Source organism: Lobosporangium transversale (assembly GCF_002105155.1).
Source record: "Lobosporangium transversale strain NRRL 3116 chromosome Unknown BCR41scaffold_15, whole genome shotgun sequence".
Classification (NCBI taxonomy): Eukaryota; Fungi; Mortierellomycota; class Mortierellomycetes; order Mortierellales; family Mortierellaceae; genus Lobosporangium; species Lobosporangium transversale.
In genome coordinates this window covers 765,215-779,191 of record NW_019028993.1, presented here as the reverse complement: position 1 = coordinate 779,191, position 13,977 = coordinate 765,215, and the positions used below count along the sequence as shown (strand labels likewise).

The 13,977-nt window shown below is 41.6% G+C and overlaps 5 protein-coding genes across 5 annotated transcripts; 2 read left to right on the top strand and 3 right to left on the bottom strand.

Moving 5' to 3' along the window:
* Nucleotides 1-1,300: 1,300 nt before the first annotated feature.
* On the bottom strand, nt 1,301-2,565 carry BCR41DRAFT_352367 (Nnf1-domain-containing protein). The gene is made up of 5 exons (XM_022023949.1): nt 2,245-2,565; nt 2,023-2,144; nt 1,842-1,923; nt 1,645-1,749; nt 1,301-1,529 (listed from the first exon to the last, which is right to left on the bottom strand). Exons 1-5 carry the CDS (start codon nt 2,551-2,553, stop codon nt 1,446-1,448), a joined length of 702 nt encoding a protein of 233 aa, XP_021882218.1. The 5' UTR covers nt 2,554-2,565; the 3' UTR covers nt 1,301-1,445.
* Nucleotides 2,566-2,765: 200 nt separating this feature from the next.
* BCR41DRAFT_352365 (quinon protein alcohol dehydrogenase-like superfamily) lies at nt 2,766-5,801 on the top strand. Its single transcript, XM_022023948.1, has 10 exons — nt 2,766-2,870; nt 2,972-3,093; nt 3,196-3,286; nt 3,367-3,434; nt 3,575-3,654; nt 3,762-4,020; nt 4,126-4,301; nt 4,389-4,536; nt 4,654-5,079; nt 5,213-5,801. The coding sequence occupies exons 1-10, from the start codon at nt 2,855-2,857 to the stop codon at nt 5,636-5,638; spliced, it is 1,812 nt and encodes a 603-aa protein (XP_021882217.1). The 5' UTR covers nt 2,766-2,854; the 3' UTR covers nt 5,639-5,801.
* A 69-nt stretch (nt 5,802-5,870) lies between these two features.
* Nucleotides 5,871-10,689, top strand: BCR41DRAFT_352364 (hypothetical protein). The gene is made up of 7 exons (XM_022023947.1): nt 5,871-6,321; nt 6,571-6,635; nt 7,033-7,111; nt 7,227-8,140; nt 8,235-8,706; nt 8,814-10,442; nt 10,579-10,689. The coding sequence occupies exons 1-7, from the start codon at nt 6,157-6,159 to the stop codon at nt 10,618-10,620; spliced, it is 3,366 nt and encodes a 1,121-aa protein (XP_021882216.1). The 5' UTR covers nt 5,871-6,156; the 3' UTR covers nt 10,621-10,689.
* Nucleotides 10,690-10,802: 113 nt separating this feature from the next.
* BCR41DRAFT_380799 (adenine phosphoribosyltransferase) lies at nt 10,803-11,577 on the bottom strand. Its single transcript, XM_022027277.1, has 2 exons — nt 11,186-11,577; nt 10,803-11,076 (listed from the first exon to the last, which is right to left on the bottom strand). The coding sequence occupies exons 1-2, from the start codon at nt 11,495-11,497 to the stop codon at nt 10,861-10,863; spliced, it is 528 nt and encodes a 175-aa protein (XP_021882215.1). The 5' UTR covers nt 11,498-11,577; the 3' UTR covers nt 10,803-10,860.
* Nucleotides 11,578-11,638: 61 nt separating this feature from the next.
* BCR41DRAFT_352362 (ribosomal protein S5 domain 2-type protein) lies at nt 11,639-13,292 on the bottom strand. Its single transcript, XM_022023946.1, has one exon. It carries the CDS (start codon nt 13,228-13,230, stop codon nt 11,674-11,676), a length of 1,557 nt encoding a protein of 518 aa, XP_021882214.1. The 5' UTR covers nt 13,231-13,292; the 3' UTR covers nt 11,639-11,673.
* Nucleotides 13,293-13,977: the final 685 nt, after the last annotated feature.

Genomic DNA, 13,977 nt, shown 5'->3' with positions numbered 1-13,977 from the left:
GGCTCGATCTGATGTATTCTTGAACTGCCAGAATGGATCTAAGTTTCCCCGTATCAACCTCGCGTGCAATAACCCTCTTGGTAGCAGGGGAAACCAATGAGGGTCTGCCCATTCTGGGTTTAGGAATATTGTCCTTGACGTCACTCCTGATCCTTATTGCCGATGAAATAGAGATACCAAGTTGCCTTGCCACTTCGCTTGTAGACTTCCCTTGTCGAAGTAAGGCCTGAGCATTTTGTACCTTTTCCATAAAAAGCCTCCTCATAATAAATACTAAGCGATGTGGAATGTTAATTGTAAGTAGAGGTGTATGAAGATATAGCTGAAGGTAACCTTGGTAGAAAAAAGAGAAGTGAAAAAGTTTTTTTTGCAATCAACATTGAAATTCAGCAGAAGTCATTCAATAGGCAGGTCAAATTGAAATTGGTCTTATTTCACAATGAAGTCATAATTAGGGATGAGACATGAAAGTAATCATGAGGTCTGGGGAACAAATGCACTACCCCAAATATACTAGCCACATGCTAGATGAGAATGAAGAAAAGGAATGAGAATGTTAAAAATTCAAAATCATTGAATGACTTTTGATGACCACTGTAATATGCATTCCGGTAATCGAACTTCCGTGGCCGACCAGCTCTACTTTTACTCCTGGCAGGCCCTAATGTCTTGAGGTATAATAGGTAGAAAAGTAAGTGCACATTGTAGGATATGCAAGACTCAATAGCAGGACTGAGGAATGTAATCCGTACAATGACAGAAAGGGGTGTTCAAGCACCTGAACAAATTGACTATAAAAAGTAACAAATCAGCTGATCCCTTTGTTTTTGGGCCAAGATTGTGCTACACCACAAATTTGGGTGTGACGTGCTTTGAATATTTTCGAATATGTACGTTTATTTTTAGAAGTCATTGTACGTATTTTTTGCCACCACTGTTAAGGATGTATTATACAAAATAATTTTAACGATGCTGATGCTTCGTCCACCCAGTGTAGAGAGGGATTCTGAACAATCTATCGGTTGCAAGCCGTATGATTTTTTGACCCCCTTGTCACCATTGTCACTTATTACTGAAATAGTAAAAAATATTATTACCGGGCATGATGTGAAATAGGCTGAGAGAAATTTCAGGGAGGAGTTCCATTCGATTTTTTGGATAGGATTCACCATTAACTTTACAAAAAAAAAAAAAAAAAAAAAAAAAGATTGATACAGACGCTATCCATGTTTGCTTGCCTTGCCTGATTGCAAAGATATTCAGTCATGTTTTCTTCCTTCCCGTTAACCGATAAAAGAACAATAAGGTCATTTAATCTCTGCTTGACTAAACTAAGTGACAAGACTACTACGATATATTGAAGCTGGAATTATGGAATACTATGGGATATTATGATGTAAAGTAAAGATGTAAGAGCGCAAGTCTGGATGGCCAGCATCCAATCATCAAGGATCTCGAATTTGATCAATTATCATGCACAATAGCATATTCATTTTTTCTTTGGGCATACGAGCTGCAATATTTGTGCTCTATGCACAAAACATGGGAGGAGGGCATGAAAAAATGGTTAGAAGAAAGCGCAACATACTACTAGAGCAAAAATTAGAAAGGAAGAAAATATCATGAGATGCAAAAGCGATTTACCTCTTGAAGCTCATAAAATGCTTCCGACACTTCATCCTTAATAACTCTCTGCTCCGCACTCGAACGGTTCAGGGCATTGCCAAGTCGTCGGTTATCAAGTTGAGTCTATAAGAGTGGCAATGGGAATGGTCCAGGACGTTGCTTTTAGTTTTCTAATCAAGTAATGACGTTGATTTTTTTTTTTTCACTTTTTTTACCATTTCCAGTAATGCCTTCAGTCGCTCAATCTCAGCTTCTTTTGTCGGTGCGGTACGAGCTCGGACAGCCATTTCTGGAGACCTATTAGGAACGAGGATTAAAAATGACACTACTGTTAAGGTTCGTCTATTACAGGTGCCATGGTTCTATCCCAAATGCGGATAAAAATAGAGGACATACAAATCCGGTAGCGTGCGCGACCCTGCCGTAATGCCTTTGCTCTTGGCGTCTGCAATAAGTCGATCAAGGCCGTTTAGCTTGAAAGCGACATTCCGCTCCTCAATAATCTGCTCGAACTCATTCTGCGTGTTTTATATCCATAGAGACAAAAGAGTGAGTGAGTCGAGCTTGACAACTGAGAGCCTTAATGTGATTCTGGATCTTTTTTTTTTGCCTCTTTACATTAACTTCTATGCTCAGGAACTGACAGATTTTCTCGTGTGCATCACGTAAAGCATCTTGATTTTTCTCTGCTGCTAGAGGGAAGCATTCACAGATGGCATTAAGATTGCAGGCCTTTAGGGTTTCCTGTAGAGATTTCTCAAGGACCTCACGTAGTCGAGTCATGCGTAAGCCATCTGGCTCTTCTGCTTCCTGATATTCATATTGATTTCCCTGTTCCATAAGTTCTTCCTGTTCGTCAGTTTCAGTTATGAAGCCAGCTCTTGTTGCAACAACCATGGTAATGGTGGAGACGGAGCGATGACGCATGAATTTGAAGTGACTATATTTCTGCATTTAGCTTCGCGACGGTGTTCTCTTCACTATTATTTTTTAGTATCCTGGAATTTTGAATGGAAATAACAACATAGTCCATTATTATTGGAAGAACTATTTCTGGGAAATAAGACTTCAGAAAGCCCAAGCCGCAGTGGGGGTGAACATTAGGACACTCGTGTTTCGTGAGTAGAGTGGACCTTTGCCACTTTTATTTATCTCATTGCTCCATTCATCTCTTCCATCGTTTGCATAAATCCCTATTTTATCATTTTATCATTGATTTTTCGATACGATGTCCGCTGTTCGTGGTATGCTTTTTGTTTTTAAGGAAAAGTAAGTCTACAATAGACCTTGGTTATCACAGCAACCTTTCTCTTATTTTTTTTTTTTTTTTTTTCGTCACCACTAGAATCCATTTTTGCAGCCTCGCCTGCAACCACTCGTGGGCAGGCTGTTCATTTAGACACTGATCCCAAGGGCGAAAATATCCTTTATACTAATGGAAAAACTGTTTTCATCCGTAATATCGAGGTAACGCGCCTATCCCATGCAATTGACTTGAATCCTATAATTTCCGCTTCTTAACGTGCATGCACTGACTCTGTATTCGGTGACTATTGATATTTGTTATAGAAACCTCATATTGCGAAAGAATATACTCAGCACTCTTGCAATGTTACCGTAGCTAAATATGCTCCTTCTGGATATTATATTGCCTCAGGAGGTAATATATATATCAAGGTACAATATCTGAAACTATTCGGATCATGAAACTGACATGCTGGATTTGCTCTTTATTCTTAGATGAACGTGGCAACGTCCGAGTCTGGGATACTGTCGGCGAGGAACAAATCCTTAAATTAGAGAGTCGTGTAAAAATTACGTTCCTGCTGCTGCTGCTATTGTTTTTTTTTTTATTTTTCTATTTTTTTATTTTTCTTAATATATATATATCAAAATGTCCTCATTAACATCGTATTATGTTTGTATTTGCTTGTAATAATGACTATAGACCTTTGGGGGTAGAGTCAATGATATCGCATGGGACGGAGAGAGCAAGCGCATTGTCGCTGTAGGCGACGGAAGGGAAAAGTATAAATAACTTCATTTTATTATCAGAAGCCAAAATCAAAATTAGAGAATTGTTGTTGTATCGCCGCCATACCTAGAGATCTTACCCCATTACGCTCTTATAACAGATTCGGGCACGCTTTCTTAGCTGACACTGGCTCATCATGTGGAGAAATCATGGGCCATTCCAAGACCGCCAACACGGTCGCTATTCGTCAGACGCGTCCTTTCCGCGCTGTCACTGGAGCTGATGACAATACTTTAGTATTCTCCAACGGCGTACCATTTGTGTACAACAAAACCATCCAGGACCATACGCGCTTTGTTCAGGAAGTCAAGTTCAGTACTGATGGCGAAATGTTTGCTTCAGTCGGATCCGATGGAAAGGTGCGGAATCGTATGTCTGTTCTAAATCCCAATACACTTTACTATCCGATATTGGGGCCTTAAAACTAGCATTTTATACTAAAAATCATTCCTTTCTCGTATCAGATCTTTCTATATGACGCCAAGACCGGCGATAAGCTCAAGGAGCTTTCGACTGCGGAGCATGGCCACACTGGAGGTATCTTTGCCCTCTCCTGGTCTGCCGATAGCAAGCGTCTCCTGACATCCTCAGCTGATCAAACCGCCAAGATCTGGGACGTAGAGACTTCCAACGTTGTCAAGTAGGTTGTGCCAGACTGATGTTAAAAAAAAAAAAGAAAGAAAGAAAATGGATCGTTAACTCTGTATCATCTGTGTTAATTGACTAGTACGTTTGACTTTTCTGGTCAAGCATCTGCATTCATGGGTCACCAGGTCGGAAATATCTGGAAGGGCGACCATTTGATTAGTTTGTCTCTTTCAGGTGATCTTAACTACCTTGATCCTAGTACCAGCAAGGCATCTCGTATTGTCAAGGTTAGTGCACCACTCTCTCTCTCTTTTTTTTTTTTTTTTTTTTTTTTTGTTTTTTTGTTTTTCTAACACAGCCTGCATTCAATTACCTAAACTGTTACTTCAATTATTAATACCTAGGGCCATCAAAAAGCTATCACGGCCTTTACTGTGCCTGAGGACAAGAAGACATTTGTAACTGGAAGTTATGATGGACGCGTGGTCTCATGGGACGGAAGCTCCGGCGTCGCCACGCCTCTAGAGTATGCTCAGCATAGCAATCAGGTGATGCAAATGGCTTCTAGTGGCGTTAAACTTATTTCAGCAGGCATGGATGATGTCGTCCGAGTGCTGGACAGAAGCACATCAAACGATGTATCCGTTATTTCGACCAATGCACTTCCAAAGAGCGTGTCTATTAGTGACGATCAGACAATTGTCATTGCGACGGAGAATGAGATCCAGATCGTGCAAGGCGATAAGAAAGTTGACTCACATTCAGTTGGATACAGTGCCACGTCAATTGCAATTAACCCACAGGGAACCACTGTTGCTATTGGTAGTCAGGTACAGCTGTTTCCTTTTTTTTTTTTTTTTTTTTTTTTTTTTTTTCATGATCACAGTGCTCAGTGATATTACTATTATTATTATTATTATTATTATTATTATTATTATTATTATTACTGTTTTCATCGAGTAGGAAGGTCAAGTATATATTATGAGCCTGGAAGGCACAAAGTTAAAGGATGTTCATACTCTATCCAAGAACAGGGGAGCCATCACTGTGCTATCTTTCAACCCTGAGGGTAATCTGCTGGCTGCAGGTGATAGTGTTGGCAAGATTTTTGTGTACGACGTTGCATCAGGTGAGGTTAAGGTGCAGCAGTGGGTCTTCCACACTGCCCGTGTGACCTCGATCGGATGGTCCCCTAGTGGTAAACATGCTGTCAGTGGATCCTTAGATACCAATGTGTATGTGTGGAACTTAGAGAACCCGACGAAGCGTATTGCGATCCTGAACGCGCATGCGTTGAGTGTCTCTGGAACAGCGTTTGTGGAGGAAGACCGAATTGTGACTACAGGAGCAGATGCATGTGTGAAGACATGGAAGATAACCCACCACTAGAGGATTATTTATGGATACCATTATATAATCTAGGATGTAGTTTAGTCTCTGTATGCAGTGTAAGGATGTTGAGAATGAAAGCAAGGAAATATAACAAGTTGCTGTTGATATGTGACAGAGATGATAGAAAGGTAGTGAAAATTAGTTAGATAAATAAAAGCAGTCTTACCTACCACAGCCCAAGTAAGAAAAAAGGAGTAAAAAAAAGTTTAGAACCGACACATCCTGTTCTATTTGTCTCATTGTACCTCTATTGCATGCTTTTCTCTCTGTCTCTCTCTCTCTCACACCTCACTCTCAGTCATTCCCCATTCCTTCCTCATTTCCTCGCCATTCCTCCTCATTAATCGCTCTATCATCCTTGACTTCTTTGAACTTTAGTTTCTTTCATCTTAATTATTATTCTTCTTCTTCTTCTTCTTCCTCTTCTTCTTCTCCTCTCTCGCTCATTTTGTCTATTCAACTTATCAAGGAAACTGTGCCTGAACATAATTATTTTGCTATTCCAGAGTAATTCCATGCTACCCATAACTGCTAACTCCTCCACCACTACGACTACTGCTACTGTCTTGGACTCGCCCCAAAAGAAGATCCGTGACCTTGTAGTCGCCGCAAAGGTCGACCGAGACCCAAGCATTTCGCCCAAGCAATATGTTCGCTCCGCTGAAAAAATCCTCAACTCTGTATGTCCTGATAACATTGTTTTCCCTCTGTATTGACCAAGCACCAGTTTAACAGGTCGTTGCTTATTTCCTTTCAAAAAAAAAAAAAAAAAAACTTTTTTTTGGTTTCCTCTCTTACTTTCTCTGCACAGAATTGCACGCTTTTATCAGCTGCTGTGGCCCCTGCATGCTTGAAATGCACACTTCCATGATGACAAGAATGACATAACTAACTACTGGTGATATTTCCATCTTCCCTGATACCTTTAGGCTCACTTTGCACGAGTCAGAGGAGACATGGAAGAAGCATTTGTCCTTTATGTCAAGGCTTCAACGTGAGTATTATTTAAAAAAAAAAAAAAAAAAAAAAAGGGCCTAATATGAGTAAGGGATATGACAGCATGGCACAGCACATTGTCGTCCTCATGTCACCACTGACAGCAGCAGAAAGCATGTAACATGCAACAAGCAGCAAGCAACAAACAACAAAAAAAAGCTAACGTCTGAGATTGATATCATATGAGCACGGACTACCTTCAAATACCAAATTTTAATTTTCCCAACACGTCATTGTATAAAAATATGTGAGATCAAAAAAATACGGTTGCTATTTGTATAGGACATGGATTAGACAGCAGCAAAAGCAAGTTGTAAGAATAGACCACATTTTAATGGTTGATGTGACATGTCTAATTGGTCTTTTGAAATTATGTCACTTTTTATCTTTTTCAGCATTGTTCTTGAGGTTGTGACGCATGACAAAGACTTTGAAAAGTATAAGACAGATCAAGAATACGTGGCGATCAAAAAGGTACATATCCAGCTTGGCCTTAGTTTTTTTTTTTTTTAAAGAAAAAAAAAAATAAAAAATAAAAAAGAAGTTCAGAATTTTATTAACATTAACTTTTCATATACTACTCATTTAGCGGATCGTGGAATTATTTTCAGACACAGAAAAGATTAAAGACCTACTAATGGCAAAATATGAAAGTATTCAGGATGTCGAGGCAAACGCTCTTGTCGCTGCAGCGAAGGCGGGACGTCCAAAACCACCGCCTCGCCCAAACAAACCAGACTTCTTGTCTTCGTCAAGATATGATGGACAAGCACCGATTCCCTCGGCTTCACCACGTATACATTCGTCTTCTGCTCCTACTCCAGGGGCTCTCTCTGTGTCCCATCCTTCTACGACATCACAGCAACCAATCCTCAGCTCTGGATCAAATGTCATGGCGGGAATTCAAGCGCCGATAACATCCATGTCAATGTCTCTACCGAATGGTATGACTTCTGCTCCATTATCCACCACACTCGCCTCGTACAAACCTCTTATGCCTACAGTCAATAGTAGTCCATCGACATCGCCTGTAGTTGTACCTACCATGGTATCTTCAACTGGCAGTACGGGGAACTCTGGATCAACAGCATATCCAGCATATCCAGCCTCTACATCCGCACTCTCAGGCTCAAGTTATTCATCACAACTTTCGTCCAGCCCAATCCCTATGCCACGGCCAGTCCATACGATAACGTCACCAGCATCCGCACCTACACCCGCGGCTATTACCAATGGAAAAATAAATGAAGTTGGGATGAGTCTTGATAACACGCCTCCTTCCACTAACAAAGTACAACCCAATAGTGCAACAAGTAACGGGAGTAAGACTGAAGAATACAAATACCCCCTTTCAATTAAACCCCAAAGGCTTTTGGAGTATATGCGGCAACCAAATCCTCCAGCATTATTGCTGATTGATGTTCGTATGCAAGTTCAATATGTTAACGCCAGTATCAAAGCACCCTCCGTCATCAATATTGAGCCGCCAGCCCTTCGAGATGGGTAAGTGGGACTAATGTTTGGACATATATATCCTTCCTACACCAACATCCATATACATAAAGAAGTTGATTATAACCTTGTTTGTGCTCTATAGTGTATCGGCAAAAATTCTCTATGAACAAGGATTATTCAATAACCCACCAGATGAAAGGGCGCTATTTGCGGAGCGAGCAAAGTTCGCCCTTGTTATATACTACGATCAAAGTAGCATGGAGATACCAACCTCTGGACCACTTTGCAACCTGTGCAGAGCATTAGTTGATCTCGAATTTGGGACACCGCTGCAAAAAAGACCGGTATTGTTAGTCGGTGGTTTTAATGCATGGCTTGATTGTGCGGGAATGAACTGGGTCAAGGGTACTGGCGTGGATGCTGCAAAGCGAATTGGACAGACTCCACCACCAATATCGGATAGTAGCGATGTGTCTTCAATTAACTCTCGGGAGAGCCTTCAGAACCAACCTGGTCTTCAGCCACAAAGCCATGCTTTATTCGCTAAACTTTCACAAGGGGGGGGCATTAACCGCCATGATGGTAGGATTATCCGCAGGACCATTGGGGAATATGTAGGTCGCTTATGGGATAAAATACATCTTTACTATACGGTATATGATCAAATTTATTGGCGTCTAAGTGATAAAATAATAATATCTCTTGCTTTTTTGGATTTTAGATTAAGCGTGATGATGGTCCGCAATCGATGGTGAATCCGCGGATCGGATCAAATCCGTCAAACCTGTCAAACCCAGCCTATCCCCCACAAGCAACGCCTTACAGTAGTGTTAACGCATCTTATTCCCCACCTCCATCAAGTCTCAACTCTATTCCCCCTACTTCCGGCTCTCACGGCGCTACAATTTCCAATCAACCGAATGGAATTCATAATATTTATGATTTGAGAGCTCAGGATATGGGGCAGCAATTGGGTGGCATGCGTCAACGGGACAAATCTGCAGCAGGACTTCAAAGACGATTAACCATTTATGATAACCATTGGAACAATTTTGGCGCGTCTGAGAAACCCCATTCAGGCAATCCAATGTTGCCACCGATCCCAGACAAGATTCCTATTTCTGGTACAAGCATATTAGGCCCTCCGTCAACTGATAGTAACACTCCTTCGGGACCTGGTCTCCCAGCTCCTGCACCTAATGGTGCTACTCGTCCTCCTATTCCAGTCAAACCCATGCGCCCACTCCCACAACCCCCAGGAATGAATGATCTCAAGGACTATACCAAATTTGGTTCTGGGTTTTCAAAGATTGGTGGCTCACAGCTCGGAAAGACTGGGTTGACCAACTTGGGCAACACCTGCTTTATGAATTCTGTCATTCAGTGCTTGATTGCAACACCCCCCCTTTCGCGTTATTTCTTGGATGGAAGCTTTAAGCGCAACATCAATATAAAGAATCCTTTAGGAACACAAGGGAAGCTTGCAGAGGCGTTTTATGACCTGATCAGTAGCATGTGGAGTGGACAGTCGTTAGTGGTCTCGCCAACGAGTTTCCGACTAGCGATTGGAGGATTTGCGCCCCAATTCAAAGGCACGGAGCAGCATGATTCACAAGAGTTTTTGTCGTTTTTGTTGGATGGTCTTCATGAGGATTTGAAAGCAGAACCTCGACCACCACCACCAGGGGATGATGAAGGCTCAGAGGCGGATGATGCACGGATGGAATCCTTACCAGAATACGAGGCTTCTGACATAGCATGGCAGAGATATCTGAGACGGGACAATTCGATCGTGGTCAAGCTCTTCCAGGGGCAGTTCAAGAATCGCCTCTGTTGCACAAAATGTGGCAAGACCTCGACTACCTATAATGCATTTATGTACCTTGCACTGCCAATTAAGGCAAAGACCACTGGACGGCAACCTCAAACATTAATGTCATGTTTGAATACATTCGTGGAGGCAGAGGTGATGGATGGTGACAACGCATGGAATTGTCCGAATTGCAAGAAACCACGCAAAGCGACCAAGCAATTGACCATCAGTCGCGTGCCAGATGTGTTGCTTATCCAGCTCAAGCGGTTTTCATCCGATGGTCCGTTTAAAAACAAGATCAAGACCATGGTGCAATATCCTATTCAGGATCTTGATTTAACCCCATATCTGCCAAAGCGACCAAGCGCAAATGGACTAGTTTCGGAACCTGCGATCTATGACCTCTATGCAGTATCGAATCATTCAGGAGAAGTCAGTAGTGGGCATTATACAGCATGTGTCCGTGGAGAGACCCCTAATAGCTGGATTAACTTTGATGACTCGCGAGTATCGCCATGTGACAAGAGTGTAGCAGTGGTAGAGGATTTTTTTCTTTTTTTTCTTTTTCTTCAACATCTTTGTAGGCTATGGTTGTTTGTGTGTTCCATTTGCACTGAAATGAAATACTAATGACTCTCATATTTATCTCTCTCTTTCTTTTATCTTCCATTAGTCCGAGCATGGATATACCCTGTTTTATGTTCGTAAAAAGTAGAGATGGGGGCATAAAATTTTTTAGATCTCGACACAGCTTCAGCAATAGTAAAGAGTCTACCAGCGCCAGCTTTCACTATTTTTTTATTTTATATCTTTGTTTATTTTTGCATTTTGCACTTGCACTCAATGCTTTTATGTCATTTTATGCCTTTTTTTTTTTTTTTTTTTTTTTTTTTTTTTGCCTTGTACCCTTTCAACATTCAACGTCTTCTATGTCCTCTATATTCTCAATGTCATTTCAAGCCTTGATCATGGAGTAGACAGGGGCTTTAAGGATGTCCTTGCCCTTTAAAAACTCAAGTTCAATCAAGAAGATGAAAGATAAGACATTGCCGCGCATCTTTTCAATCAGTTCCTGAGCACCCCTAGCGCTTCCACCAGTTGCAATCAAGTCATCAATCACAATCACATTCTGACCAGGCTTAATTGAGTCACACTGCATCTCGAATAAGTCCTACAAAAAAATAATATATATAAAAAAAAAGTTAGAAGGATACTGAAAGACAGTATAAACGAAAGATGAAAAGAAAAAAAGAAAAAAAAAATCGTGCGTGTTGAATTACAGTGCCATATTCCTTCTCATATGCGACTTGGATAGTGGTGCCAGGAAGCTTGCCAGCCTTGCGGACGGGGGCAAATGCGGCACCAAGACGCATAGCAATAATAGGACCGAAAAGGAAACCACGAGCATCCAGACCTACAATAACATCAATCTTCTTGTCAAAGGATGTATTGATATGGTTCACAATATGAGTGATCACCATTTCAACAGCGATTGGATCCTGAAACAATGGAAAGATGTCCTTGAACAGAATACCCGGTTTTGGAAAGTCGGGAATGTCTCGGATAAGAGCATTGATACGTTTTAAATCCATGGCTAATGTAGAATTTTAGGAGAATGAATAGAAAAATAAAAAAAAAATAAAATGGAGGCATAAATGAAAGATTGGTCATTGTCAGGAACAAGCCAAGTTTCTTTTTTCTCAGACACAAACAGAGGTGAAACATAAATGGATGCACGTGATTTAATTTATCATTATCATTATTAATTTTAAATGCGTCCAACAAAGGTTGCAGCTCCACTGGAGGGTGCGGTGGCAAAAATTGCGCGATCGAGCTCGGCGCCTCCCAGGTCAGGATAGTGCTTAGCATAGAACTCCTTCTTCAAGTACGCGATAAACGCTGGTACTTTGTCCTCTGTGATCAGCGAGATTGTTGCACCGCCCCACCCTGCGCCTGTCAGTCTTGAACCATAGGCGCCTGCGCGACGCGCCAGTGCCGTCAGCTCTTCAAGTTCATCGCATGAGCAGTCATACAGTTTGTGGCAAGAATCCTGCGAAGCATTCATGAGATCACCCAGCTGTGAAAAAAGAGTCTCTGAAGCCAAATCCTGGTTTTTCATGGATTTTTCACAGGTATCCCTAAACTGTACTACACGTTTCTCTTCACTGTAGACATGTTTGGCTCGGCGATACAAATGGAATGTGTCCGCACGGATCTGTTGATGGATATATAGTCTAGTGAATTCATCTTTGCTAATATCGGCCAATTCACACATCTTTTCAAAGCTGATACCGGATCGAATCTCCTCTGTTCCCAAGACACGCTCAACAATCTGGGTCATTTCCGCCAGCTTTTCGATTTCGGCCTCCGCCTCGGTCTTGCCTGCAGCTTGGTAACCAATGTTCTCAAAATGTGCATCCAAGACCTGTTTCAAATGCAATTTTCCTGAGGCTGGGATTGGGATACCTAACGCAAGTGCCAGGATTCTGGCAGCGCCTCGTGTCTCGACTACTCGTAGGTTGTATCGAACAGGAGCTGTCACTGCCTTATCTGAGGTGACCATTGTGTTTGCAATCACAAAAGCGATGGGTGGCTGAGTTGTAGGGAAAAAGACAGGTGTGACCTTGAGGACAGGATGAAACTCGATGAAAAGAGCTGATTGAGGTTTAGAGAGAATAGAGCAGGCTTGGTCCATGCCGCCACCCATAGTGCCGACGTAACGTTCAGAGCGAATAGAAATAATGGCGAGCTCATGCGCCGAAGGCATCTTACTCTTCTCCAGTAGGGACTCTTGAGCCTTGACAGTAGCATTGACAGCACAGCAGACAAAGGCAGAAGAAGAGGAAAGTCCTGCACCTGTAGGGACAGTTCCGCTCATAAGGCAAAGCATTCCCTTGGGCTGTTCAATACGAAGTTCCTCAAGGATACCACGATAACCAGCAGAAAAGTAATTACTCCAGACGTGTTCTTCAGGATTAATAGAGACATAGCCTTCCTGTCTAGGTTTCGGTGTGAATTCAAGCGTAGGATATTTCTTGCTGTTAACATTTGCGAGTTGGACCTTGTTATTGGTATGATCGACCGCGACAGCGATTAGGCAGTCATTTTCGATAGCCATGGGTAAGACGCCGAAACCAGCATAGTCAATATGTTCACCAATGAGGTTCACACGACCAGGCGAGCGGGCAATGAAATCAGGCACGCGACCATAGAGTTGTTCGAACTGAGAGACAAGGTCGGCCCAACGAGCGCGAGCAGCGTCTAACTTTGGCTCAGAATAGAGAATAGAGATGTCATCGATGAGAGGAATGATGGGAGAAGTCATTGTTACAATAGATGAAAATGGATGGTAAATGAAAGTAAAAAAGAGAGGAGGAGAGGAGAGCAGAGATAAGAGGAAAAAAAAAAAAAAAAAAAAAAAAGAAGTGGGATAGATGAGTGGATGTGAACACAAATAAAACTTTATTTGTGATCCATGCATAATTGACATTGAACGAATTGAACGACAGGGCTGGGGAAGTTGCAACAAAAGCCGATAGGCCTTTTACACCTGAGGTAAAGTCAATAAAAACAACTGTCGTTTTTAGCATTTTTTAGTTCACAGCCTAAAAGCTTCGTTGTGAAGCATTCATTTACCCTTTTTGTTCGATAATGAAAATGTCATTTCGGCGTAGAACAACGTAATTTAGACAAACAATGGGAACAAGAAGCAAGAAGCAGGAAGCAAAAAGTTTAGATCATTTTTCTTTTTCGTTAGATCAAAATGGACAAAGTGGGGTCGAATGGCTTCATTTTCAGTCCTAAATCAATACCCACAATACCCAGTGATGAAAGAATTGCATTATAAATTGCCACTTGTCACTTGTCACACGAGACAGCATTTGAAACCATAAATTTTTCTCAAACGCGCGTAAAGGTTGACGCATTGACTTTTTAATATTTAAAGGTAGCACTTTACGCTCTTGTCTTTCTATACAGTTCTACAGTTGGTATATTGACGCAAGTACATCACTCCTGCAACAATATGATTTCTATGCCTCGCACGGCACAATATCGTTTATGCCTTCGAATG

Bases quoted from the DNA above. Each gene is read 5' to 3' on its own strand.
- BCR41DRAFT_352367 (XM_022023949.1), bottom strand. From the start codon at position 2,553: ATGCGTCATCGCTCCGTCTCCACCATTACCATGGTTGTTGCAACAAGA. The intron at 2,145-2,244 runs GTAAAGAGGCAA...TAAAACACGCAG, and splicing joins TCCTGAGCATAGAAGTTAAT to AATGAGTTCGAGCAGATTAT. The intron at 1,530-1,644 runs GTAAATCGCTTT...TTTTGTGCATAG, and splicing joins CATTTTATGAGCTTCAAGAG to AGCACAAATATTGCAGCTCG.
- BCR41DRAFT_352365 (XM_022023948.1), top strand. The intron at 3,655-3,761 runs GTATAAATAACT...CTCTTATAACAG, and splicing joins GTAGGCGACGGAAGGGAAAA to ATTCGGGCACGCTTTCTTAG. The intron at 4,302-4,388 runs GTAGGTTGTGCC...TTAATTGACTAG, and splicing joins GAGACTTCCAACGTTGTCAA to TACGTTTGACTTTTCTGGTC.
- BCR41DRAFT_352364 (XM_022023947.1), top strand. From the start codon at position 6,157: ATGCTACCCATAACTGCTAACTCCTCCACCACTACGACTACTGCTACT. The intron at 7,112-7,226 runs GTACATATCCAG...CTACTCATTTAG, and splicing joins AATACGTGGCGATCAAAAAG to CGGATCGTGGAATTATTTTC. The intron at 10,443-10,578 runs GTAGAGGATTTT...ATCTTCCATTAG, and splicing joins GTGACAAGAGTGTAGCAGTG to TCCGAGCATGGATATACCCT.
- BCR41DRAFT_380799 (XM_022027277.1), bottom strand. From the start codon at position 11,497: ATGGATTTAAAACGTATCAATGCTCTTATCCGAGACATTCCCGACTTT. The intron at 11,077-11,185 runs GTAATTCAACAC...ATTTTTTTGTAG, and splicing joins ATGAGAAGGAATATGGCACT to GACTTATTCGAGATGCAGTG.
- BCR41DRAFT_352362 (XM_022023946.1), bottom strand. From the start codon at position 13,230: ATGACTTCTCCCATCATTCCTCTCATCGATGACATCTCTATTCTCTAT.